The 27,808-nt window shown below is 40.0% G+C and overlaps 1 protein-coding gene across 1 annotated transcript in view; it reads left to right on the top strand.

Moving 5' to 3' along the window:
* Positions 1-27,808, top strand: part of AUTS2 (AUTS2, activator of transcription and developmental regulator) — a 1,215,803-nt gene that overhangs the window by 290,791 nt on the left and 897,204 nt on the right. Inside the window, exon 2 of the mRNA XM_027527575.1 lies at positions 4,708-4,920. Within this exon, the coding sequence (XP_027383376.1) occupies positions 4,708-4,920 (213 nt within the window). The remainder of the gene's footprint in view (positions 1-4,707; positions 4,921-27,808) is intronic.

Here is a 27,808-nt window from a genome sequence, read left to right on the forward strand (position 1 = left end):
CCAGCAAGTGTGTGTAAATCTTTCTACCTCACAGCCTAGCCTTCTGTTGGCTGGCTGGCATTCTTGCTTCTTCTTGTGTGTGTTTACTCGGTTGCATCCATCGTGTCCGAGTCTTTGTGACCCTTTGTAACCTGCCAGGCTTCTCTGTCTTCTGAGATTATCGGATGAATGCCTTAAAGCATTTCCCCTAGATCTTTTCGTTTTCCTTCTGTCCTCCTCCTCTGTTAATCTGCTGAATGCTTCCCCTTGCTGAGTATGAGGCATAGTCATCTTATTTTAAAAAGCCACTGTAGATATTTCTGATAGACATTAATTTTCTTTGGGAACCATGGTAGACTGATGGCTCAACAGGCCTTTGAAAATTGCCATTCGTTGATCCTAAAAAGTTATTTTATACACCAGACAATCTGTCTTTTTATATTGAAGCAGTGCTTTATAGGCTGCCCAAGTTTCTTTAAGGGAATACTTAAATTAGTTGCTGATAATTTGTTGGTGGAAGGATGTATGCACACATACACATGTATGTAACCATGTGTTCAACTCTTTAGAATGTTAAAAGGTGAGTAGTTTATAATCTATTTGTCTTTGAGTCTCATTGCTTAAAATGGACAGTTTTTGTTTTCATTTCACCCCCAAGATAGCCATTGAGATGTTAAGTGATTATTTTACTTCATACATAGCAAAGAGTCAGGATAGGTTTGTAGAGGAAATAAATAAATAGCAGCCTGTTTCTTTTCAGGAACTGTTCCAAAGTGTCTATGTAGTAACTTATAAATAAACCTTAATCTTTGAAACACTAAAGATGCTCTCTAAAGATAACCTTTTAAAACCTTTTATATAATAAAAACTTTTTAAAAGACTTCATTTCTTCTGCAGTACAGCAACTACTACTCCAATAAAAATTAAGTTAAAAAGTGGTTCATATTTTCTTTACTTCTTAAGCTACCACCTCTGTATACATCTTGAAGCTCTCTTTCTTTCCCTCTCCCCCTCACACAGCCTGCATAGTTTAAAATTTCAATATTAATTGGAGCTGAGATGATTGTACTGCTGCTGCTAAGACTTCAGCAGGTCTCTTACAAGCTAATGTCACGGCATGGGGTCCATTTGCTCTGTGCAGCTATTCTATGGTGCAGTGAGAATGCCTTGATTAATATGCTGCATGAAAATAAAATGGATTTAGAAAAAAATTATACTATACTCTCATAAATATTAATTCACATTTGTATGGAATTGCACATAATTTTCAGTATACTTTGGAGCACCTTCAGTATGAAGAAAGATTTCGTTTCCAAAGAGAATGGCATAATTTTTTCAAAAAAAGCACGGCTGATACATTATTAAATATCATTTGTTTATTAATCTGATACTCCACATCCATATGATGTAGGGCAGTAGGTGGACTGTGTGACAGAGAAAGGCATTTTTTTTTTCAGCCTGTGGGAGCTTATGTATTACCTTTAGAAGTGGTGCAATTTAATCATATTATGTAGAAGCAGTTCATAGTGGGACTCACCTGCCTGCTTCTGCTAGTGTTGCCATTATAACTGAGCATTTTTTCATGAGAGCTGACTAAGTTGGTTACATGAGTGGTAAGTTGCTTCAGTCCTGTCCTACTCTTTGCGACCCCATGGTCTGTTTAGCCTGCCAGGCTCCTCTGTCCATGGGATTCTCCAGTCAGGAATACTGGAGTGGGTTGCCATTTCCTTCTCCAGGGGATCTTCCCAACTCAGGGATCAAACCTGTGTCTCTAATGTCTCCTGCATTGGCAGGCAGGTTCCTTACTATTAGCGTCACCTGGGAAAGCCCCAAATTGGCTAAATGTGAGGCCAAATACTGAGCAGATGTCTGACATAGCTGGTTGTGGTAGTAGACCCTGGACAGCATAGCGGACATTTATTGAATATTTGCCATGTGTTATGTGTTGTGTGCAAAGCTCTGAGACTGGGATCAATGGCTTCGTGCACTTACTTCAATCTCAGCTTGTCCCCTGAACACCTCCTCACCACATTCTTATTGTCTTGGGAGAGTTGCCTCTCCAATGGTAGAGGGTAAACCATCTGCAGTGGTAGCAGCTGGAAGTTAAACCAGAAACCACTCATTTGCCTTAGAAGATTGTTGTCTTTGATATTTTTATAGAAATTTTGTTTATTTTTGGCTATGCTGGGTCTTCATCACTTTGCACTGGCTTTCTCTAGTTGGCGGCAGGCAGGGGCTTACTCAGCCTTCCAGTGTGCGGGCTTCTTGTTGCAGGGCTTCCCTTGTTGCAGAGCACAGGCCCTTGGTTTGTGAGCTTTAGTAGCTTTGGCCCATGGGCTTAGTTGCTCTGCCGCAGGTGGAATCTTCCTGAGCCAGGGATCGAACACCTGTCTGCTGCATTGGCAGATGGATTCTTATCCACCGTGCCACCAGGGAAGTCCCAATGTTAGATATCATCTTGCCCCAAAGATTACGCCCTTCCCCATCTCTGGGACTTCCTGCTGTTTTCTGTGATCCTTTTTGTGTGCCACCAGTGCCTGCTTATCCAGGTTCCTTGGTTTTCTGTTCCTGTCAGCATTCCTGCCTTGCTTCACTCACTCTGTGTCAGAGGCAGCTTATAAAGATAGTATTTAAATCACTGTTGTATTTTATAGATTTGGATACATTAGCTAGTGGTCTTGCTTATTTAGCAAGCATTAATTTGACCATCTGTTATTTGCCAGGTTCTGTAAGTGAAGCACTGGGGTTACTGATGCTTAGTACCTGACCTCATTCTTTCAGAGAATCATGCTACCAGCTGCCTCAGGGCCTTTGCACAAGCTGTTCTCTGTGCCCAGACTTTCAAATCTAGGTCAAGTGCCAGTCATCTCCTGAGCCATGGCACCCCTCCTCCAGACAGACCACTTCCCCCTATTGTAGCACCTGTGGTCTTTCTTTTAAAACAGCTTAGTTTGCAATTACCTGTTTGTGTGATTTTATTAGTGATTTGATTATTTGTTCCCTAATTTCTAAATTCCATGAAGTTGGGGTCTTTTTGCCCCACACAGTTGTTTTCTCAGCGCCTGTAGGATAGTGCCGAGTTTGTACTTGGCATATAAAGGGTGAACAAAAAATATTTGTTGAATGAGTGGAACCCTGAGAACATTGCTTTGCATCATCAAATGTTCTCCTTTAACTGGCAACATTGGGAGGTGGGGTGTCCTTCAACTAGAAAAGGGAGGAATATGGAAGAGTGGGCTTTTGAGGTTTAGGCAAAGCAGATATTAAAAGTCCAAGGTCCCCAAATTTGGCCATGGCTAAACTGGGGAAGACATCAAGGAGCACTGTGTGTGTTAGTTCGGGAGTGTGGAGATATTGGAAAGATGTAGAAGAGATAACTGCCCCCAAGAATGCTGGCTGTGAAGAAAAGAGAGAGTGGTATTTTGAGAATGAGAAAGGGATGAAGGGGAATTTTTGTTTTGGTCTTACTGTATTTTTAAATGTATGTTCAGGATCATAGAATCCGAGAAGTTGTGTGCAGATGAGGCTCCAGGAAGGAACATTTTCAGTGTAAGGAGGAACACATCCGTCTGTGCGTGCTTAGTCACTCAGTTGTGTCTGACTCTTTGCAACCCCGTGGACTGTGGCCCACCAGGTCCTCTGTCCATGGAATTTCCTAGGCAAGAATACTGGAGTGGGTTGCCATTTCCTCCTCCAGGGGATCTTCCTGACCCAAGGATAGAACCCAAGTCTTCTGTGTCTCCTGTATTGGCAGGCAAATTCTTTACCGCTGAGCCACCTGGGAAACCCCAGGAACATGTTCACTTATGAACAAATGATTGAATACCAAATCATTTATTTTATTGCTTAATGTGTATATTTCTCAGGGTTCTGAAGGACTTTGACAGGTGTCAATCAGCCCATGAGGAAAATGGGCTCAGAGTTGCAGGGACTTACTCTGAGTTTTGTAGTGAATAATGTCAGCGTCAGAACCCAGGTCTTCAGCATCTCAGGATGCCCTGACCTGCCTGCAGGCACAGAGCTCACCTGTGTCCTGTGACTTGGAACACTTGTCTGTAGTTCCTATAGGTGCTGTCCCCTAGTCTAGAAAATCCATTACCCTTTTCCCACCCTCTCCCCTCCCCCGGCCACAGCCAGGAAGAAATGACGAGTTACTGTTGATCTTGGTGATATGGTTGTTACATATTTTGCAAAGGAGATGGGAATTAAGGAACTCGGGGTAAGAGGAACTTGGGGTAAAAATATAATGCACTAAGGAAATATTTTAATCTTGTGAATTGAGTTTCTTTCACTCTGGCTCACCTCCACCTGGCCCTCCTGGTATGTTCAGTGCATGCACTTAGTACTCCTTTTCTGAAACATAGTTGGTGTACCATTTTGAGAAGCAAGTGTATTAAGCCTGCTAGAGGAATAGTGTGTGCTGGACCCAGAGCAGAATCAAATGGAAAGCTGCTGTCCCAGGCAGCAGTGAAACCACTTCTATTGGACAGATACTTTGTGCTTTGTTGAGTTCCCCATCCGCATTCCCCCCAACAAGATTAGAAAGGATACATCTGTGGTATTACGGATTCAGAAAATTTTGGTTTAGTTTCAGGTAGTCTCATACCTCACTTTCTTGCCTTTACCGGGCTCCCTTCTAGTAACCCCATTTAGCCTCTATTTTGGGTGTGACGCTAGCTACCTATGTAACCACCACTTCCCTTTCCTTCTCTCTCTTTTTTCCTACAGAAAGATGTAGCACTTAAGCCTCAGGAACGCGTGGAGAAACGCCAGACCCCTCTGACCAAGAAGAAACGAGAAGCACTTACCAACGGCCTGTCCTTTCACTCCAAGAAGAGCCGACTCAGCCACCCGCACCACTACAGCTCAGACCGAGAAAATGACCGCAACCTCTGCCAGCACCTCGGGAAGAGAAAGAAGATGCCGAAGGGGCTCAGACAGGTGAGAACGCTTAGGGCTTGTTCCGTCCTGTGGCTGCTCTTCCTCAGGTGCCTACTTGTCTGTGGTTCTTCCTAACAGGTGGAGAGGAGATCCCTGGTGGGTGCTGGAGGGCTGCCCTGCAGAGCTGTGTGTTTGCTTCTAAAAGAGTATTCCAAAACCAAGCACTTTGAAACTTAGCGCGGTACCCTTTCAGTCACATGTGCTCTGTGTAGCGGAGACTGATGCTCGTGCTATTGGCATTGAAGGCAGACCGACGGAGGTCTTGGTGATGTCCAGGTAGACTGGCTTGCAGGGAGAGATCGTCTGGGGTAGAGGAAAGGAAACGGGCAGATCTGATCCTGTGCACTGTGTGTATCAAGGTCCTGATGTGCTAAACACGGTTGTCTGTATTCAGGCAGGGGACCCTGCCTGAGATTTGTATTTTCTAGCGAAGCTCAAATACTGTGGCATGTGGGAGAGCAGTGGTGAAGAAATGAGGTTTTTTAGGTTTCCTCCACAGCCCATAATTCAGAATTGCCTTTGTGATCTGCCGCTTGTATGAAAGCCTGGTGGTAGAGCTTCCTGGGCTGTTTAATAATTAGGTTTCAATGGTCCACAAGAAAATTCAGCTCTTGGCATTTGGGGAACCCTTCTGCCTGTGGAAATCCCCACATGAGATAGATTAATAATGAGAAGCGAAGCTGTTTATAGCAGCTTTTTCAGCACAAATCCAGAGGCTTTAGCACCTGCCAAGTTACCTGTGTCCTGGGTGTGTTTTGTTTGTTTTTGGAGGGACCAACGGGTGAGACTGACTGTCTCTTGAAGGAAGCAGAGGAAGGGAATGTGGTTCACAGAGCAGGTGCTGCTAATTAGAAGCTGAACAGGTAATTTCTAGTTTGCAGATGTTTCTCTGCAGAGTGAGAAGATCTAGGATCATACAAATCAGGGGTTCTAAAACTTCACAGATGATTAGAATCATATCATGAGCCTTATTAAACATCTTCCTGGCTTCACCCTAGAACCCGAGGAATCAGAATCACTATGCACTTTGACACAGAAGTTTGTAGTCCTAGAAATTTCCTATTTGATAATGGTCAAGCCAGTTTGAAAATCATTCTTATAAAGAATCAAGAACATTTTTCTGGTGATGAATTTTAGTCAGAAGTTTGGAAAAATGAAAATCTTTAAAAGATTTAGTGAGCAGTTTGGTGTCAGAGTTGAACTTGATGAGTAAACTTCTGAGAAAATACATGGAGCGATGGATTTCAGCATGGACTCAGGAGGATCTCAGGAAAGTGTCCCTGATTCTCACACATTTGGCAGTTTTTCTTTGTCGTCAGATAAATTGCCAGATTGGAGTTATAAAAGTAATTACTAACATTTGTCTAATACATAGCACAGTTATCACTCGGTAAAGGAGTTTCTGTAGTATGATCTATAATTTTCACAACAACCCTGGTGAGGAGATGATATGATATTATGGTTACTTTACAGATGGGAAAACTGGGGCTTAAAGAAATAAAGTGACTTGTCTGAGGCCACTTAGCTGTGAGGGACAGAGCCAGGGTTTAGACCTAGATTTCTCTGCCCTGCTCTGTTTTTATTGTATATTGTGCTTCCTGTAGTTGATATAAGGACTCCAGGTCATGGGGTGCAGGGAATCTACAAGTATTTTTAGAAAGTTCATGGGTTGGTTTGGTCAGAGAGAGGGATTGTGGTTATAGAAATGGCCTGTGAAAGCTCAAGAAGAAAATAGAATAAACTCCCAAACACAGCATAGAAAATTTGGATGAAGATTAATATATATATACATATATATATATTTTTTTTGGTCAGAAAGTGGGGTGAGGTCTAGGTTATGTAAAAGATAATGTGCCTCTGGTATTTGTGACTCGCAGACCAAGCCTCTCCCTGTGAGCTATGTGGAAAAAGTGGGTTTTCCAATGTCCAGAGATTGCCCTGTGACCGCTGCCTCTCTGGGAGGGCCTCCCTCCCACAGGGTGGGAGGCCTTTCAGGCAAGAGATCAGTTTAATTCTGAGCCTCCCCAGAGCTGTGGTTCCTTATCCTTGACTCTCTTACTCCCAAGCTTGATCTGACTTTTCTGTTCTCCTTTCTCAAAATTCTTCTTTCTACTTTGTCCTCTAGTTGAAAGAGTCTGTGATCTTACAAGAAGGCTAGGACTCATCTGTCTCAAATTCGAGTAGCTTTTTGGTCTTAATGATCAATCTTTTGGTACTAATGGTGTTTGAAATCAAAGCTATCCTTGTTTCAGGGAAAATATTTGGAAAGCAATTAGTCTGACTCACTTTTTATGAATCACAGAGAAGAAAAGAATGAATTGTATTTGGGGCCTGTGAAAGAATTTTAAAAACAAGTGGTGTTTTCTTATCTTCAGTGTTGATGCCAAAGTATACTATCCAATTTAAATTTTTTTTTTAAGTAGGAAGGGAGACCAAAGTTGATAATTGAGGTAAAACTGTAATGCTTTTATTTATAATATTCCTAGCATCAGATGTGCTATTATGAAGCCGTGAGCAAAGCACTGTCTGTTGCTGCCCATCTGTAAAATGAGAGTTTTAGACTAGAAGTTTTCTCGGTCCCATGATTCTTCTAAGTTTTTGAATAACACAGAGATACTGAATATATAGTGTTGCTGAAATCTGTAATGGAATATCATTGTAGGCTTGAAAGTAATTTAATTTTGAAGTCTGTAACTGGTTGGATCTGTGAAAACATTAAGGGGAGAGAATGAGATGCATTCCTGGTATGTCACCCCAGGTAAGTGCTGTCCGTTGTGTGATCCTTGGTAAAAGGTGACGCACAGATGTGTTTAATGGTTACAGTAGATGTTCCACAACTTGTGGTAAGGATGTCTGAGACTGCTTTCCTACCATGCCAGATGTCTGTACACATCACAGTTACTTCCACCACCCCCGTCTTTGCCTCTTTTCAGATAAAGTAGCTGAATCTTAACTGTTTTAGCTACGAGGGGACCTTGAGACGGAAGTGGGCCTTGAGGAGAATTTCTAAATTAATGGATTGTTATTCAGTGCCTCTCATTGAGAGAGTGATAAAATTGCAAGAGCCACAGATAAAAGAGAGCAGCAGGAGGTGAGAATTTATTCTTTAGTTTTGACTTGGTGACAGTGGATTAGATTTGAAACTAGGAATTGGTACTCCCTAAGCAAGGGACTTCGGAGAAGGCAGTGGCACCCCACTCCAGTACTCTTGCCTAGAAAATACCATGGACGGAGGAACCTGGTAGGCTGCAGTCCATGGGGTCGCGTAGAGTCAGACACGACTGAGCGACTTTGCTTTCACTTTTCACTTTCATGCACTGGAGAAGGAAATGGCAACCACTCCAGTGTTCTTGCCTGGAGAATCCCAGGGACGGGGAGCCTGGTGGCTTGCCGTCTATGGGGTCACACAGAGTCGGACACGACTGAAGCGACTTAGCAGCAGCAGCAAGCAAGGGACTTAATGTGCAGCTTTCCGTAACTGTGGGAAGATGTTACTCCTCAGTGCAGAGAAAATAGAAGGTGTGTGTGTGTGTGTTTTTTTTTTTCCTGAAACTTCATTGAAGGCAACTAATCTTTTTACTGTGAGAATGCAAGTACATAGTTTTTTTAAGAGAGGTGTGTAGTTCTGAAATTAAACCCCTTTTCCTTCTCTTGCCTGATTATAAAACCTCACTTCTCATGAAACTTTTCCAAACTGTTAAAAGAAAGTGTTTTTAACTAGCACTTAGCTACCCCCGTGGAACTTACCTGTTGGGTTATGTTTTTAAATATAAATACATACTGACTTAGAAGATACTGAACTAGCAGCTGTCTTATAAAAGGGTTCCACTTTTTTATATGGCAAATTTGAAAACTTTACAAAAGGGTTTTAAAAAGTGAAGGAAGGGACAAGTTAACCATTACACACAAGAGTGCATGTCTTTCTCATCTCCCTGTGCTTATGTTTATCCTATGCAGAATTATTTGCTTACAATGTGAGTACTCAGACATTATATTGCAAAGTTTTGGCTCTTACTAATAAGGGTATGGTAGGTCCCCCCTCCCCCAATTTGACTTAGGAGTGGGAAAATCAAAACAGAGGTTGTTAGGTCCTCTGCATAAGAATCTTTACTCTGTTAATTGGGAGACTACCAAAGAACACAAGGAAAGCTCGGGCTGCCAGACTTTCCACCCAAGCCCTAAGTTCTGCAGAAGCTAATTAATCTTTGGGAAAACTTAACTCCTCTAAGGGCTCTGAGTTTAGTTTTCTTTCAGTATGTCTGACTTCCAGACCACAGGGGATGCTTTAAAATTTTAATACTTTGTCGTTGAAAACACTGAGAGCCAGGGGGTTTTAAAAATAGAGAAGCGATAGGGAAAAGTTGATAAGGGTTCAGAGAACTCTCAGATTTGGCTCTGAGTGAATATTTCTAAATCTCCATTTAGTCCATTAGTCTGTCCTCTCTCTCTCTAGTATGAACTGAAGCAGAGGAAATAGGCCTAAATCAACTAGGAGGAATTTTTAGATTATATGAACTTTCCTAACAAACAGATACCAGGATGGATCACCAAAATAAATCCCAGAGTCTCCCTCCTAATTGAATTTTAAGTTCCCAAAAGTGATTCATCTAAGGACAGAATTTCCCAGAGAGAAGCAACCTACTGAGATTGCTTCTAGCAGTAGGTGAACACTTTGGGAGAAAAAAGAAAGAGATTTGGGAATATTTCAGGAGTCCCGGCAGTTAGGCTCTAACATTGCTGGTGAGAATGACTTGTGTGGGAATGTCTTACATGGTTTATATATCTTTATACAGGTTGATCTGGGTAGGTTTGGCTTGTAAGGAACAAAAATTTTCTCCTTTCTTTGAAAATCTGTTATGGTGGAGTCAAACTTGGTAGAGGTTTAATAGCTGACATTGCAGATACCACTGTAGATGTATACTGATTTCTAGGAAGAGAAGGGACTGACCTCAGTGCCAGGTCTTTAGAATTGGAGCTTCACGTGGTGGCTGTGTCTGCCTTGTGTATTGGCATTGCATGTTCGCCTTGTCTGGAGTAAGTGGTTGTGTTGGTCCAGGGCCCAGGAGACTCAGGCCACCAGCTGAGCTTGTACCCACGTGATGAAGCAATAGGTCTTGCCCACACTGTTCACCTTTGAGAGCATTTACTGCTACAGGTGGATCCTTTATCTCAGTGAACTCAGATTGTCGGAAGACTCCTTGGTGACATGACATTTGTTACTAGCAGAAATTCACTTGCAAAGGAGGATTTATAATGGAAAGCTTTGATTAAACAGATCCAGTTCAAGTCACATTGCTGAAGACCTGCTGATTAGTTCTGGGTGGAACTCCAAGCTGAAATCACACAGGTATTTATCCAGCTTGACTCTAGGGCCCACAGGGTTCTGGAAATCAGAGCATTTGAAACACTAATGTAATTAGGTATTATACTTTAGTAATGAAAAGACACGACCTTTGCTAGGTGTGCTTTCATAAATACATTTGTTATAATAGTTAAATGACTGAAGGTATATTGAGCTGGTATCAAGAAATGTGAGCTGCAGTTAAATCATTTTTACTTCATGCTTCGGAGTTTCAAGTTTAGCGTGTTAAGTGGGATTTCATTTGCTTTTTAAAAAGTATAGTCATGCGAAGGTTACAAAAGTAGATATTAAAGAAAATTCATTTTTACCTTGAATGCATTTAAGTTGCACATAACTGTTTTCCCTTTGTCCAAACTACAGAAATGAGAATAAAAACATATAAGAAAAGACTGAGAGTAAGAGTGGGGAGGAGACTGGCTGGTAATTGCTTTTGGAATCTTGATTGACTTGAAATAAGGATAAGATGCCAGTTTTTAACATCTGGTTTTTGGGGAGTCTCCAACTCAGGCTGTCTTTTCAGAATTAGTTGTATTTTATATTGGAGGTATTTGTTTGGTATTTAGGAACGTCGGACTATTATAACAACAAACTTTATGAAGGTTTTTTTTTTTTTTTTTCTTTTTTTCTCTTGGGCATTTAGAAGCAGTGAGTTTATTCTGTGAGTTCTCGGATTTTTATTTTGTGTCTTTTGACTCCTATTGTTGTCTGGGATATAGTCTCATCAGCTCTGCATGTTGGTAAAGTGTTAGTCACTTAGTCGTGTCTGACTCTTTGCAACCCCACGGACTGTAGCTCACCAGGCTCCTCTGTCCATGAAATTCTCCAAGCAAGAATACTGGAGTGGGTAGCCATTCACTTCTTCAGGGACTATTCCCAACTTAGGGATCGAACCTGGGTCTTCTTCATTGCAGGCAGATTCTTTACCGTCTGAGCCATCAGGGAAGTCCTCTTAGCATGTTGCTAAGAGGGAGCATAAATATCACTTGACTTCAGTGAGACAGATGTTTGAAGTGAAGTGGCCAGTAATAAATTTTATCCTAAGTGACATATATAACTCTTAATTAAAATTTAGTAAAAATCAACTAAAAAGGACATAGCACATTGACTACCAACCTCATAAAATAAAACCCATAGAAAGAAAATAGGTTGAATTGGAAAAGGAACTGCAGTTGAAAGAATGGGAAGTAACTTAGCTTGAGTGATCCTGAAACCTATGGAAATTGTTTCATAAAACAGTGGGCTTCTTTAATCCCAAAGTAAGAATTTGTTATACGTATGTGTGCGTGGAACTTTGTTAAGGGCCGTAAATACTCTATATATTGTTAGAAGAGTAACATGGGTGTTGACAGAAATGGTGCTCCATTGGACCTGTTGGAAATCCTTACAAAACTGGTGATCGAAGGGTGACACAGCACGTTTTTCTCTTTATAGGACTTAGGCACTACCCTTCTGATAGTTGATGAGGGTAGACAGCCTCCATTTCTTTCTTTATAGTAAAACTGCCTTTCTGTGTTAATGTATACTTTTCCCTCTTCTGAAGATACAATGTTGTCTGCATGTGGCCAGATCTTAGCTTCAAAAGGTGAAATAAGCCTCCACGTGTTCTGCATTCTAATCTCCACTTAAAGCCGTCCCATCTCCACACAAGTCTGTACATGACAGGTATTGAGTGGGAGGCGGGAGTGGGTGGGTGGCTGCGTGGTTTGCAGTGGTTTCGGTGGGGAGCTGAGCAGATGGTGGTGATAGCCACGTGTTGCGAGATTCCCGTGGGAGTTGATGGTGGTGACAGGCGACTCACAATGTGCTATTTACAGTTTGGGTTTGCAGTCTTTCAGTGACATCTGAATGCTCTTTAGCAACTGCTTTCATTACTGCCTTTCGAGGAGCTGCTAATTGAAAATGAAATTGTGGGTGGGCTTTAAGGCAGGCCCAGGCAATGCAATGTGGTAAATGTTAGAACTGTTGGATATTTTAAGGCCTAGTTTGTAATTGTTTTTCCAAGAAGGAAAAGCTGAAGGTGCATTTGAAGATTCAGTATGTACACACAGGCAGAGCTGAATGTCTCATCCTGCCCAGAGAGCCAAATATGCACTCACTGGGCTGGAAACCAAGCCATCTGCCCAGGGCTCACCTTCGTATGGTTCACTTTAAATGTGTATAACCGTGTAAGGTTCTTACTTTAAATCCGCTAACATCTTGTAGTAATCACTGTTGGTTTTTTGTAGGATATCTTCCTTCTTTCTTTCTCTGCTGTTCATATAGTTACTGTGCAGAAGAAAATGATGATCTCATTTCTTGATCTTTGAGGTCTTTTATTCCAGGTATTGCATACAACTTTTCTTCCTATAAACCATTTCCTATCATACAATTCTGTTGAAGGCAATTGAGGCCTCCAGGCACAATGAGAGAAGAGGAAGATGGAGGATTGATTGGACTTTGACAGTAGGTGATATTGTTGATTTTCTTATGGCTGCCTCCAGCTGTGGGATTGTCATTTGTACCTCATCTTTGGAGTTATTAGCTAAAGCATCAGTAGCATTTCTGAAATGGTAGCTTTTGTAAGTGTTTATGTGAAGAATTGTTTTATTGCCCATTCTCAAAATAGCTTTGCACAGAGAAATCTTGTGCTGAACAAGGAATGACCTCCCTCTTGGAAGTGCTGTTAGCTCTCTTTTTAATTAAATGTGAAGATAGATACAACATTACTGCATTCTTTTTAGCTTTCCCCGAACATTTCAGTGAATGCTGTGAGACAAAACCATCTGAATTATATGCTTTATTTGAGTAGGGCTGAGAATCCCTGAGGGGCTAAGGGGACCTTGATGACACACCCCTTGCTGTATTTAACCCTCAGTCCCATTAGACCTGGCTTGCCACATGAACCCAATAAATGCACTTGAGTTACTGCTGTACCCTAATGATGTTTAAAAGAACCTATTTGGGTATTCTAAATTAACTCTGGAGCATTTTCCTTCTTGATGATGATTTTATACCATGCAGATATGACAGAATTCTTGCAGGAGTTCAAGGTGTTTTCACACCTAGGAGTGTGTGTCCTCATGCTGGTCATTACGAAGACACACACACACACGGGAGTGGAGCCACAGTGACTCACAAACTCAGGGAAGTACTGTCCAGGCCCACCTGGTGTCTTTCAGGAGCCCAACGAGCTCTTCCATGGGACCTGTGGGAACACTTGACCCACATTCAGTGATCTCAACTCTGCAGAAGTTTCCACCTCTCCCGAGCCACTGCCTACCATGACACTGTTGCCACCTGTCATTCTGTGACCATTGTGCACGTGTGAGTGCTCAGGACGCACCCGTGTCACACATCTTGAAATCACGTGGTGCAAGGCTGGATGGCCCTAATTGACAGTGATGGGTCTGTGAGGCTGAAATTGGCTAGAATTAGATTGAGAAGCAAGTAGCTGCATTTTGTGGACGGGAACATACAGAATACAGTTGCTCACAGGATGGTCTTTGGACCACCTTTGCCAGTACAATCCTGGGGCTTCTGCAGATTTCTAGTCATCACCTCTGACTGGTGGCGCCAGTCTTTGGGATGGGGATCAGAGTATGGCACCAAGTTCCTCAAGCAACCCCAGTATAGTAAACTGAATCGTGTTCTTTTTTTAAATTTGTATAAAAGAGAAATTACTGTGCTATTTGGAAAACCTGTAACAGATCTTAAAGTTTTTAAAACCATATCCTGTTCTAAATAATTTTATCCATACTAGGACCATATTCTTGTTCTGCATATTTACTAATTGAGTTCCTTTTCAAAATTTTATTGGAAAAAAGAAATATTAATTCCAAATACTATAGACATTACATGACAAAAAGTTAATGTTTTTCAAATGCCTTCTTTTGATAGCTTACTAGAATGTAGTCTCAGTAGCAGAGTTATGTTGTATTCTTGCCTTAAATCCACCAGCTCCCTGAAAGAACACAGCTTTTTATACATCTGGTAACTGGAGTTTATTCACTACTCTTTTTTAAATTTCCTCCTCCTTCTCTTTTTCTTCTCTTTTTTTGTGGCCGTACCTCACAGCATGGAGGATCTTAGTTCCCTGACCAGGGATCAAACCTGTGCCCCTTTCAGTGGAAACAAGGAGTCTTAACTACTGGACCGCCAGGGAAGTTCCTTTTAGGTTCCACTTACTGCTTTCTTTTTTCAGCACGACAGTGGTATTTTGCTCTTAAGGTTTACTAGTTTTAAAATCTTCCATATTATAAAAATCAGTGGTATTTGTTGGTGGTATTGAAGGAGCAGATGGGAATGAAATCTGAAAATACTGCCTCTCTATCAGTTGTGCCTAAAGAGCATTAAGTATTTTCTTCATTAGTAAGAAAGACTCGACGTAATAAAATGTTATACTTGAACTTTTGGTTTGGGGTCCACAAATTCAAAAGAAAATATTTTCCTTCTAAAACCAAACAGAACAAAAGCCCTCGGAAGAAATTTTGTTTCAGTAGCAAAACCTATACTTAGGATTTAACAATTGCCTGAGGTGTGTCAACAGTAGGTAGCATTTATTTTTAATGCATTGCTATGAGACTACAAATGCTGTTTCCCCAGAGATGAGTGCAAAATGATCCCCTGAACAGTTGCTAATGAAATTATCACACTGTATGAATAAGACTATTAATAAGGACTTTCTGATGTAAAAGAAAGTGCTGTCATCAAATTTCCCTAAGACATAATGAGGGTGATGAGAAAAGCCCCTGCCTCTTGGGTGACACATAAAGCTGGGTCATGGGCCCAGCTCACGTTGCTAGAAGGCTGAATTGAATGGTGCTTTCTGAAACCCAAGCAGCCCATGTGCATAATTTATCATCACCTGCCTCCTGCCTCCTCGGATTAAAACTCTAAAATCTGTATTTCTCAAATGAACGTGGCAGTGGGGAGGATTATGGTGAGGCAGCTGGGGCTTCAGTTGTGTAGGTGTGTGTGAAGGGGGATAGACTGGGATCATGTAGGGAATCTAAGCCATCTACCATTGGTTCTCTAGATGGAGTGAGGAGACAGACTGACACCAGAATATCGAGAGAGAAGGATATGGAGTTTAAAAAGACTTTACCGTAATGATCCTGACCCCGCTCTTCTCTGCCTTTTCTTAAACCTGACAGCCCGTCTTGCTCCCTCCTTTTCTATCTTGGAGTCTGCCTTCAGGCTAGACTTTCAGCTTTTTGACTTTCATCTCACTGTCTCCTTCCCTCCAAAGTTTCTTGCTTGTTTTTCAACCCAGTCAGGATTGTATGGGACACCACTTAGATTTGCTCTCAGAGTTACAGAATGCCTTTGCCACTTGGATTCTTGCTCCCTTGATCATGATGGTCCTTTCCCCTCAGCGTTTATGCTGATTACCTTTCCTGGGGCTTCCCAGGTGGCGCTAGTGGTAAAGAACCTGCCTGACAATGCAAGAGACATGAGAGACCCAGATTCCATCCCTGTGTCAGGAAGATCCCCTGGAAGAGGAAATGGCAACCCACTCCAGTGTTCTTGCCTGGAAAACCCCATGGACAGAGGAGCCTGGCAGGCTCCAGTTCATGGGGTCGCCAAGAGTCAGACACAACTGTAGTGACCACATCCCTCATCCTCTGCCTGGGTTCTTAGCACAGTTCAGCATTGTTTTGCTCATGGTTGTTGTAGTCTCTTGTTTAAAAGCTTCAGTGACCCTGCATAGCCAGTGAAATAAAATCAAAGCCCCCTTAGTGTAGACCTTCTGGGTCCTTCGTTTGATCTAAGATACGTTTCCTGTCTTGTCTCTTTCCCAGCCCTCCATAAACTCTAGACTTGCTACAGTTGCTGTTGTTTGCATGAACCCTGTGTTTCCTCCCCTCTGTTAAGGACAGCTTATGCTGTCCCCTTCCTTTGGAATGGCCTTCTTCAGTAGTCCTATTTGTCTTCAGTGATGACTGCAAATCTGCTTCTTACTTGAAGCTTTTATGATCTTTTCTTTGTTTATAACTAGGGTGACCCCAAAATTTATCACCTGTAATGTAGGACATTTCTGAGAGTGAAAGGGATCAATATTAATAATTACCCTGTAATAATAAGCATAAATCAGGACTTCCTGGAAAACTAGGATTTACGCTCACTCTAATTCACTTTTGATCTTTTCCATTTTGTACCTTGTTTTAGAGTTGGCTGAATACATGTCCTTCTCCCCACCTAAAGTCAGGCTACCTGAGGACATTAGTCTGAGTCATGACAAGGGGCCCAGGCTTGTTTGGCCCGTAGGCAAGTAGAAGCCTTGAAACATGCTTCAAGGATATCCCTGCCTAGAAAACCTAAGGTGCTTTCCTTGCTTCCCATTTCTAGTGTTGAGCCCTTGGAATCTGTTCTGTATACCACAACGAATGCGAACTTTAAAAAGTCTACATTTATCATGTTATTCCCGGATGTGAATCCACTCTGTGGCCTCTCAGTGTCTTCAGATTAAAATTCAGACTCCTGTGGGCTCTCGTGCCTGGCTCACCAGCTCACTGTCTTCAGCTTCATGTCTTGCCCCCTGGGTCCTGCCCCTCTGTCCTTCCCTCATTTCCACCAACATGTCCAGTTCTCTCCCACCTCAGGTACCTTACACAAGCTGTTCTTCCAGCCTGAAGTGCCCTTCCTACTGCTCTTCACATGACAGGCTCCTTCTAGTCCTTTCAGCCTGAGCTGAAATGTCAGCTTCTCGGAGAGGCCTTTTCTGACATAATGTTCACTCCAGGCTCTGCCCTTAGTCCATTCTCCTTTGCACCCACCTTTTTAGTTTCCTAACACTTAGCATGGTTTATAATGATAGATTTTTATATTCTGTAGTTTTCTTTCTGCTCCTTCTGCTGGACTCCAAGCTCTCCTAAAGCAAAATACCATAGCCTTTTTCTCCACCATTGTGTTTGCAGCACATTGCCTAGCACATGGAAGAAGGTGCGTCATAAATTAAAACTTGAATGATTAGAGGTTAGAATAATAATTATTTTTCCAATTGATGGCATTGCTAATATGTGCTCTTGTTGCATTCCAATGTTAATTGCTTACAGCAGGAAAAAAAAAAAAAAAAAGCAACGCAGTATGACCTTTGTTTTCCCTCTCTGGGGATATGAATGCAAAATGAGATACTGATGATCAGCAGATACACACCAGACCAAAATTTAATCCAAGAAATCACTGCCCTTCTGGTGGATGGTGTCTGCTGCTCTCCCGTGGAATGTAGCAGCAGTTCGTCATCCCAGTGTCCTGGCCATCAGTGTAGTGAAATTGCTACTGCAGCCAGGAAAAGCTGGCCCAGGGAACCTGCTGCCTTCCAATTTTCAGAGATAATCTGAAAGAGGCTAGACATGCAGGAGATGGAGGGGATGGTGAATAGGAGTAAGGTGGAATTAACTGAGTCCTCTTTTACATGCAAATATTTTGTGTGAGGTTCTCCTCTTTAACCATAAAAGTACAAATTATTTTTAGTATCAAGGCTTGAATAGCATTCCTTTGCACTGTAAAATTGTTGCCCCACATGCTCTCTGTCTAAAATATTTTGACTTTAGAAAATAGTTTGATGTTATTTCTATTTTATTAGGCCTAATTAATTCATTCTCCCCATAGTTGCTCTTTCAGCAAACATTGACTGAGCATGCTTTGTATGCAAACGTTACATAACAGACTCTGATATAGCAGAAAGGATGTATAACCATAATACCTCTGCCCTTGATGTGTTCACAGCTTGGTAGAGCGATCCTGACCTTGTGGAGAGTGCTCAGTGTAAGTGAGGCTGAGACTGGTGCATTAAGTGCAGTTCAGAGGGAGACATGGTTGAGCATCTCCTAGAGAATGAATAACTCCAGACTTACCTACTGAAGTTCTTTACAGTTGTTTCTTACCCACCACGCCATCTCCCTCAGCCTTTTAAGAAACTCTTGAGAATAATGCTCTATCCTGCTGAAGGCATTAGTAGCTGTTAGAAACAGTGCTGTGTTATCTGTTCTCTTGGGTTCTTACTTTTACAAATAAAACCTTTGGCATTCTCACACTTTGACTTCCGGTGCAAGTTACTGGGAATTACTTGACCCAATAATTTCATTAAAATCTTGATGAATTTGGACTGTGTTTCCAGAAACTGCCATGGTTTTGACATAACCACACAAATAGGCATGTTTTCTAGAAATGGTTTTGCTGTGGTTACTAACCTGATTGTGACTTCTTGCACTGAATCTCTTGGTATGCAAACATCATATTTTTGTCTAAAGACGGAGCTTTTTCTGCTAATCTGCACAAAGCAGAAAATATCTCACTTTTTGTTGTTTCTGTTTACTGGAGGTAGACAGTAATTTTCTATGCAAGTAGAACTTCAAATACTCTAAAATATTTAAAAGGAGTATCTGTGTAGGTATTTAGGCCTCCGATTTATACTGAGAATACTAATGGTCACTGGTACAATTAGTGATCCCAGGAGCAGATGAAGAAGCAGTTCCCAATTTACTAGCAGGTTGTTTGTTTTTCTTCTAGAAGATAATTTTTAAATCGCTTTTTAAAAAATACTAGCTTTCTTGGAAAGTGTTAGAAATGGTGGTTTCTTGAGGAATTTCTCAAAAAAAAAAAAAACAAAACAAAAAACAAAAAACTATTCCATAAAGTTCACTCTGCCTCTCAAACTACTCACTTTCCCTTCTTTCCCTTGGTGTCCACTGGTTAAATATTTATTGACCATATACCCCTATAGGCAGATGTAATTTTAGGTGCATATGAAAGGGAAGTAAAAGTGAAAGTTGCTCAGTCATGTCCAACTCTTTGTGACTCCGTAGACTATACAGTCCATGGAATTCTCCAGGCAAGAATACTGGAGTGGGTAGCCTTTCCCTTCTCTAGGGGGTCTTCCCAACTCAGGGATCGAACCCAGGTCTCCTGCATTGCAGGCGGATTCTTTACCAGCTGAGCCACCTTAGGTGCATATCACAGAGACAGAAGTCTGCATTGGAGGAAGTTATATTCTGATGGATTCAGTCTTTTTAACTGCAAATTCCATTTAAATGTCCAACCCAGACCTTTTTTCCAGCCTCTAGTTTCATAAACTCAGGTACTAATCATTTTTCCCCCCACCTGAATCCTTCGTAAATGTTTCAAATTCATCATGTTTCACGTTGAACTCTACAATAGTCCTAAATTCACTCTTCCTCTTCACTTTCCTCACGTAGTTAACATGCACAGCATCTGCTAAACGTCCAAGCCATAAATCTGCTTATGCTGGAGACCTGAAGTCATCCTCTTTTTCTTCCCCTCACTCCCCGTATTCGCACACCCTCTAGACTTATGCACTATGTGTTTCTCATCCGTCCCTCTTCATTTACCACTTTGCACGCTGCTCTCCAGGGCATTGGTTCAGGTCTTCCTTCTCTGTCAGTAGCTTCCTTCCTGGCTTCTCAGCCTCTAATCTCATCATTCTTCAATCCATCTTCCAAATTCCTCCTCAAGTAATCTTGACAACATGCAAATTAAATCATGTTACTTGCTTGAAGAGTCTTCACTGATTTAACTTTACTTACAGGCTAAACTAAAACTCCTTGTAGAAGTATAGAAATGTACCCATTTTGTGCCTTTTAGGAATTCCCATCATCTTCCTCTTAGTGTGCTTCCTGACCCCTGTAGGTACCTCTATCACATCAGCCTTATCTACTTCCTAAAATGTTTTCTACTCTACTTTCCCCTGACAAATCTGAGTTCACTTCATCTTAGTGAGTCTAATCTGAGTTATATGTGAGATGCACAGTCCTACTAAATCAGAAATGGATGATTCCACTTGTTAAAATAACTTACATTTTGAAAGGACACATTTTGAATCAGGAAAATTTTCAATTAGGTAGAACTTCATGTTGTACAGGAAAGGTAAAATGAAAAATTTTAGAGGACCATGGGAACACATTTTAGGGGGAATAGCCCCAAAGCATTAAAAAGACAGACTTTCTTTTTCATGGTGGTCTTTGCTAGGACACTTATATTGGGGTGGCAGTTGGGGGTAACTGAAGACTTTTGTTAATGGAAGTGTTTTTCAAGTTGGTGGTTGCCAAGTCAAGGAATGGCTGTACTGAGAGTTCTTTGGAGGCTTTTCATCTCTAGAAGAGGCACCTGTGCTTCTGTGTGAGTGAATTCTTTAGGGGTTCAAACCAAGAAACACGACACATGATCTGAATGTTTTTATTCTTCTACGTTAATATTGAAATGTAAAACTTTTAGAGATACAAGGACACTTCTGTTTACCAATCAGGTGTATAAACTTGGTGAGGATTTAAAAATGTGGTTTATATTGGCTTATTGTAAAATAAAGTTCCTGAGAAAGTGACCACAAATATGCTAAAAGGTTTATCTGAAGTAAGCACCGTATTGTAGTTCCCCTGGTGTAATTATTTTATTTTTTGTCTTAATGAGTCAAGGCACAAAGCAAGGATAATCCCAATATTAGTTGAAAACAGCACATTGAACTGGGATCCTATGATTTCAGTTTTGGACTTTTTCACTTCAGCTGCCACATTTCTTTTTTGTAAAGCTTTGATAGAATTTTTTTTTTTAAGGCAACCTGGTCTTTATTATTTCTACCAAAGTTGCTATATTCCAAATCAGCATAGTTTTTAACATATTTTTTTTTGTTACAGGTGAACTGCTTTAGCAGTATGAGGCAGTCATTTTAAAAAGCTTTGTTTTCCTACCCATTTCCACTTTACTTTTAAAAGGCTATTCTTGGAGGTAGAAATACAACTGTTGATGAAAAGAATGAGATAAGGAATAGTTTTTCTCTACATCTCCTGAGGTGAGGTCCTTCAGCTGTTCTTGAGCACGTCAACCTCGTTCATCTTCTTTCCTTGACATCCACATAAGAGCCAAGGTGTAAAATTGATTGGACTGTGATTCAAAGAGTGGGAGACAACCAAAAAAGTGTACTAGAATGCTTCTATATTAGACAGGGGACATATCTGGTGGCTCGGTGGTCAGAACCCAGCTGAATTATAGGAGACACAGGTTTGATCCCTGGGTCAGGAAAATCCCCTGGAGAAGGAACTAGCAACCCACTCCTATATTGTTGCCTGGGAAATCCCATGGACAGAGAACCCCGGTGGGCTATAGTCTGTGGGGTAGCTAAAGAGTCAGACGTGACTGAGCGGCTTAAACAATGACAACAAATGTTAGATAGGTCCCTTCTACACTTTTTGGTTTAGACACTGAAACGTTGTGTTGATATGTAGGTAATTGAGGACAGATTGTGGCTATTGATACTAGAAATGCTCTTTAAGTTTTTCTTTGAATAATTATAGGGATCTTCATTCAGGGCAATGAGATTTTCCTGCTAGATGTTACATGTAGACAGCTGGAAGAAGAAGAAGCTGTCTTCACATTGTCTTATGGCCATGACTTTCAACTCACAGATATATTTTAAGCACTACAGCTAATTAGAAGGAAAGAGGGCAGTTTTGTTGTGAATATATTCAGTGAAGAATAGGATGTCATATGTCTGCTATTATACTGTTCAGGCTTTATGAATACTTTATCAGAGAAGATACCTGGGAATCAGGAGTCTTGGGTTACAGGTTCTGTCTTGCTGTTGACACATTGTCTGTCCTTCCCTGACTTACTGATTCCCTTTGACCCTCAATTTTTATGATTGAAAAGTAATAAAAATGATGTATACTTCTAACACTGGGAGCTTGTTGTATGTGTGAAGTTGTGTTAGAATACTTAAAGTTTTCTTTTCCTTAAAAGTGTAAGATTTTAAAAATAATGAATTACCTGTACTTTGGTATTATTTATTTAGTTTACATGAACCTGCACTTAAATATATCACAAGTACAAAGAACTACACCTCAGAGTTTCTGCTTTGCACTAGTGACTCACTTTGGTAAAAAAATTATGATGTGCATATGGTTATTAGACCACTGTAGATCCCAGTGGGGACATTAGATTCAAAAACCTTAAATGGACTGGGCTCATGCATACTGTTTTTAGCAGATGATAAAAGCCTTTTGCTGAGAAGAAATTAATATGAAATGGTATGACATCTTTGTTTAGAGGCCATACCTGTTGGCAGCTATCTGAGAATTGTAATTTTAGATCTTTCAAATTGAAATCATGAAAAGCTGCTTCTTATGAATAATTCATTTGAAGAAATACAGTGAAATTATTTCTAAATGTTACTTTTTAAACGACCAACCTATATTCTTGGACATACCAGATTTTAGTTTTTTAGTTTCATAGAAAGTAAATTTGGGGGCAAGTATATTGATTCTTCTGGTTTAGAAAATTCTTCCCTGTACCTCATTTTTATAGAGTGAATGCAGTTTGTAAGAAACAATGTCACTTCATTGGGACTGCTCAGCAGTCATTTGGCTGAAGTGGTCATCGTATTGGGTTTCCTTTCCTGCCCTTTTCCAAATGAGCTATCTTCCTTCAGGAAACGGTTTATGTGCATTCCACATGTCCCAAACACTGTTGTTATTACAGAGCCGTAAGAGGAATATAAGAGATGGTCTCTATTTTCCAGGCCTTCATCCTTGGGTTACCTAATTACTTTGAAACAGTTTAAAGCAAATAAACTGTGAAAAATTCTCTTTGAAAAGTTGTTGAATGATAGATACGCTCTTAGTTTCTCACTAATCTCCCTGGTGGTTTTTCTAATGCTGTATATTTTTCTTGGGAGAGTTTTCTTACAGCTGTATTTGTGATCTTGGGCTAGGATTTATGAGCTGCCACCATTAAGGTCTCCCTCTGGCTTTGTCATCAGAGATGGAGGGTTGTGTGTGGTTTGTTTTCTTATTGTTAATACACGAGAATTTTTCCTAATAAAAATAAATGCATAAGTGTTTTTCTTGTCATTGTCTTTTTTGAATTGACTTATTAAAAGAAATGTGTCAATTGTGAAAATTTCTTCCTGAGATTAAAGGCAAAATTTCCAAACCAGTATGCATTGTGGTTGTCTGAAGAAATGTGTATCTTCTGAATTTAGTGTTAGACTTGGTTTTTTTTTTTTTTTTCTTAATGTTATTGTTATAACTTTGGCCAGTAATGAAACAAAACCATTGTGGTGGGAAATAGGAGGAGGAAGTTTAGGACACATTAAGGAAATCTTCCTGGATCTTCCTGATGATGTTATGATTAGTAAATGTTGACGACCCCAGGGAGTTTTGAGTGGCACTTCGCAGGCTGCCCTGTACTAGTAGAATTTGGGTACATCGTCTTTGGTTTTTGGACCTTCTGCACTTAGTCTGTGAAAAGCTTGGACCTCTGGCTAAGCCAGTTGTTGTTGTTTAGTCACTAAATCGCATCTGACTCTGCAACTCCGTGGACTGCAGCACACCAGGCCTCTCTGTCCCTTATCATCTCCCAGAGTTCACCCAAGTTCATGTCTGTTGAGTCAGTGATGCTTTCCAACCATCTCATCCTCTGCCGTGACTGAGCTAGACTTGTGTTAAATTTATTACAAATCTGTTAACAACTAGCTCTTTCTGTACTCCTGGAGAGATTTGATGGGGGCAGTTCAAATCTGTTTGTATTATTATTCAGCTTGTGTAAGCTAATCCTTTATTTCACTGTTCTTAAGAAAAAATGTATTTTAATCTGGTCACATTCACATATGCTCAGTTGCTAAGTTGTGTCCAACTGTTTTCAACCCCATGGACTCCAGACTGCCAGGCTCCTTTGTCCCTGGGATTTCCCAGGCAAGAGTCCTAGAGTGGTTTGCCCATTTCCTCCTCGAGGGGATTTTCCCATACCAGAGATCGAACCCTTGTCTCCTTCGTCTCTTGTGTTGGCAGGCAGATTCTTTACCACCGAGGCACCTGGGAAGTCCCAATCTGGTGACACAAGTAGCACAAATTGACCTATTAACTCAGATTTCTCTAAGACTTTAGAAATGACCGATTTAAACTTTGCCTCTCTCAGCATGTTGACTGTATAGGCTCTGATATGCAGTATTGACACATACAATAAGCATTAATGTGGGAAGAAAATGACATTTTGTGCTCTAACATGGCCCATAAGTGTTTCACTTCTCAGAGTGATTTTTGGCTGTGGCCAGCTCAGAAGCTTCTGATTTAATTGAAATTGTCATATTACGTGCCAGAAAAAACACTTCTCTCCTTACAGATTTCACCAATTTTCAGTGAAGACCTTTTACCTAAAGAGTCCATATCTTATATTAGGATAACCTGGGTTCATGGAAAAGGATGTTGGTGGCACGGGTGACAGAATTATCTCTCAGTTGATTCTGTACCCTGTTTTTAATATTTCCTATATATTCCATTCCCTGAGATGGTTTCTTATTCTTATATTAAAGGGAAACCAATGTTGATGTTGTTTCCATAAGGATTTATGTATTAAGCAAAAAGAAATGAGAGAAATGAATTTTTAGTTTACATGTTTGAAAGTGCCTAACCAGGGAGTTGGTGTTGGACAGGGAAACATGGGGAGCTGTATGTAGTCCACGGGTTCACAAAGAGTTGGACACGACTGAGCAGCTGAACTGAGCTGAACCAGTTGAGAGTCAGACACAACATAGCCACCAAACCAATAACAGCCAGTTGTTAGACTCTCGGTTACCAAAGGAGGGTAGACATTGGGCCTGTACTAAGTATTTGGCTGAATCAAACCTATGAATAGTTAGCCAAGCCACTTCCTCTTCCTGCCTTCCCTATTTTTTTTGCACGCTCAGTTGCAAAGTCGAGCCTGTCTCTTTACAACCCCATGAACTGTAGCCCGCCAGGCTCCTCTGTCCTTTGGATTTTCCTGGCAAGAATACTGGTGGGTTGCCAGTTCCTCCTCCAGGGGATGGTCCCAACCCAGGGATTGAACCCTTATCTCCTGCATTTGCAGGCAGATGCTTTACAACTGAGCCACCATTAACATGAACTAGATGGTTAATGTTCCATTTTGAGTTGATTTATATTTATGGTGAGAAGTATAGGTCAAGAGTAGTTTCATTTGTATATGGACATGCAGTTTTTCCCAAGTCATTTTGAAAAAGCTATTCATTCTCCACTGCATTGCCTTTTATTCCTTTTTTTAAAAAAAAATCTGTTGTCCATATTGTGTGGATTTGTCTCTGTGCTGTCTGTTGTATGCCACTGATCTATTTGTCTTTTTGCCAGTACTGTAACTTTATTATAAGTTCTGAAATCAAGGAGTGATGGACCTTCAACTTTGTTCTTTTTCAAAGTTGTAGCATTTCTAGGTCCTTAGTATTTGCATATGAATTTTATTTATTTTTAATTTATTTTAATTGGAGGCTAATTACTTTACAATATTGTAATAGTTTTTGCCATACATTGACATGAATCAGCTTGTTAGTTTCTACATAGCATCCTGCTTGGATGTCTGTTGAGATTGTGTTGGTGCTGCACAATAATTTGGGAAGAATTAACAGTTTATAAGTAGTAGAGTTTCTAACTAACTCCTGAATAATATATATTACCTCTGTTTATTTGGGTCTTGCTTAATTTCTCTCAGCAGTATTTTATAGTTTTTAGTATACATATCTTTCACATCTTTTGTTCAGTTTATTCCTAAGTATTTCATATTTTTGGTGTAATAAATTGTACTGTTTTAAAATTTTAATTTCGTTTTGTTTATTGCTAGAACTATATAGAAACATGTTGACTTTGTTCATCTTGTATCCTGCAGCCTTGCTAAATGACTTTAGTAGTTTTTGTAAATTCTGATTTTTCTACACAGATGGTCATATTTTTAGTGAATAGATGTATTTTTTTTTAAGAAAAACTTCTAGTCTAGGTTGGTTTTTTTTTTTTTTTCTTTCCTAAGTTCACTGGCTAAAACTTCTAACATCATATTTAATAGAATTGGTAAGAGCAGATATGCCTGCCTTGTCCCTGATTTTAGGAGAGGAAGATGTTAAGTACTTTCATCATGAAATCGATGTTAGATATAGGTTTTTTAATAGATGTCCATTATTAGGTTGAATATGTTTTGTTGTATTCTTAATTTATAAGACATTTTGTCAGCAGTGTGTGCTAGGTTTTTATGAAATGCCATTTCTCCATTAGGATTTATTTTATTTTTAGAAACTTTATTTTTTATGGAGTATAGATGGTTGACTATGTCGTGTTAGTTTCAGGTGTACATCAGAGTGATTCAGTTATATAAATATACACTATCTATTCTTTTTCAAATTCTTTTCCCATTTACATTGTTATATAATATTGAGTAGGGTTCCCAGTGCTATATAGTAGGTCCTTGTTGGTTTTCCCTTTCAGCATATCATGTGAAAATTCTTGTTTCAGTTTGCTAATATAATGGTTCACACGGATCTGTTTTTAAATGTTAAACCTTGTATTCCTGGGTAAACCTGGGTAAACCAAATCACTTGGTCATGATCTAGTACTTTTTAGTGTGTTGTTTGATTTGATAACATCTTAAAAATTAGTCTTTGCAACTATGTTTGGGGGAAAAAAACAAAAAACCTGACCTGTAGTTTTGTGTGTGTGTGTGTTATCTGGTTTTGATATCAAAGGTGATGGCCTCATGATGGATAGGGAAATATTCCCCCCTTTTCAAGTTCTTGAAAGAGTTTATATATATTGTTACGATTTCTTCTTTAAATGTTAGGTAGAACTGACCATTGAAGCCATCTGAGCCTGAAATTTTCTTTTTATGGGAAGATTTAAATTAACTATTCAATTTCTTTTTCAAAAATTGGACTATTTTTGTTATTCTTGAGTCAGTTTTGGTAATTTACATCTTTTCAAGGAATTTTTCCATTTCATTTAAGTTGTTGAATTTATTGGCATAAATTTGTTTAATAATATTTCCTTATAATCCTAATATCTGTCGTATTTACAGTACTTCTATATCCCTTATTGGTGTAGACTCTCTCTACCTCTCTCTGCCTCTCTCATTTACATTGGTATGAGTAGGGGCTTACCAATTTATTGATCATCTTTAGTTACCTTTATGTTTTCTTTTTTTTTTCTGTATTATACTTCAGCTCTGTATTATATTCCACTAATTTCCTCCTTTTTTTCATAATTTGCATGTTATACTAGTTTTTTGAAGTTGAAACCGAGTCATTGATTTAAGATCGTACTCATTTTCTAATATATGGGCCTTTAAGGCTATAAATTTCCCTGTAAATCCACTTTAGCAGCATCCCATTAATTCTGATTGTTTTCATTTTCATTTAGTATAAATACTTTCTGATTTCCTTTGTGACTTCTTCAAGTCATGATTTACTTAGAAGTATATGTGTTATCTGCTTTCCAAATATTTAGGGATTTTCAAAAGATCTTTCTGGTATTGATTACCAATTTAACTCCATTGTGATTAAAAAAATTTCTTTGTGTGACTTAAATACTTCAAAAGCCTTTTGGCACATGTTTTATGGCCCAGAATATGGCCTATATTTTAGATGTTCCCTGTGCACTTGTGAAGCACGTATTTTTTTTTCTGTGATTGGATGGAGTGTTCTAAATGTTAAATCAGGTCAAGTCAGTTTCTAGTGTTTTTCAGTTTTAGTGTATCCTTGCTAATTGTTTGCCTCCTTGTTCTGTC

Source organism: Bos indicus x Bos taurus, chromosome 25 (genome assembly GCF_003369695.1).
Source record: "Bos indicus x Bos taurus breed Angus x Brahman F1 hybrid chromosome 25, Bos_hybrid_MaternalHap_v2.0, whole genome shotgun sequence".
Classification (NCBI taxonomy): domain Eukaryota; kingdom Metazoa; phylum Chordata; class Mammalia; order Artiodactyla; family Bovidae; genus Bos; species Bos indicus x Bos taurus.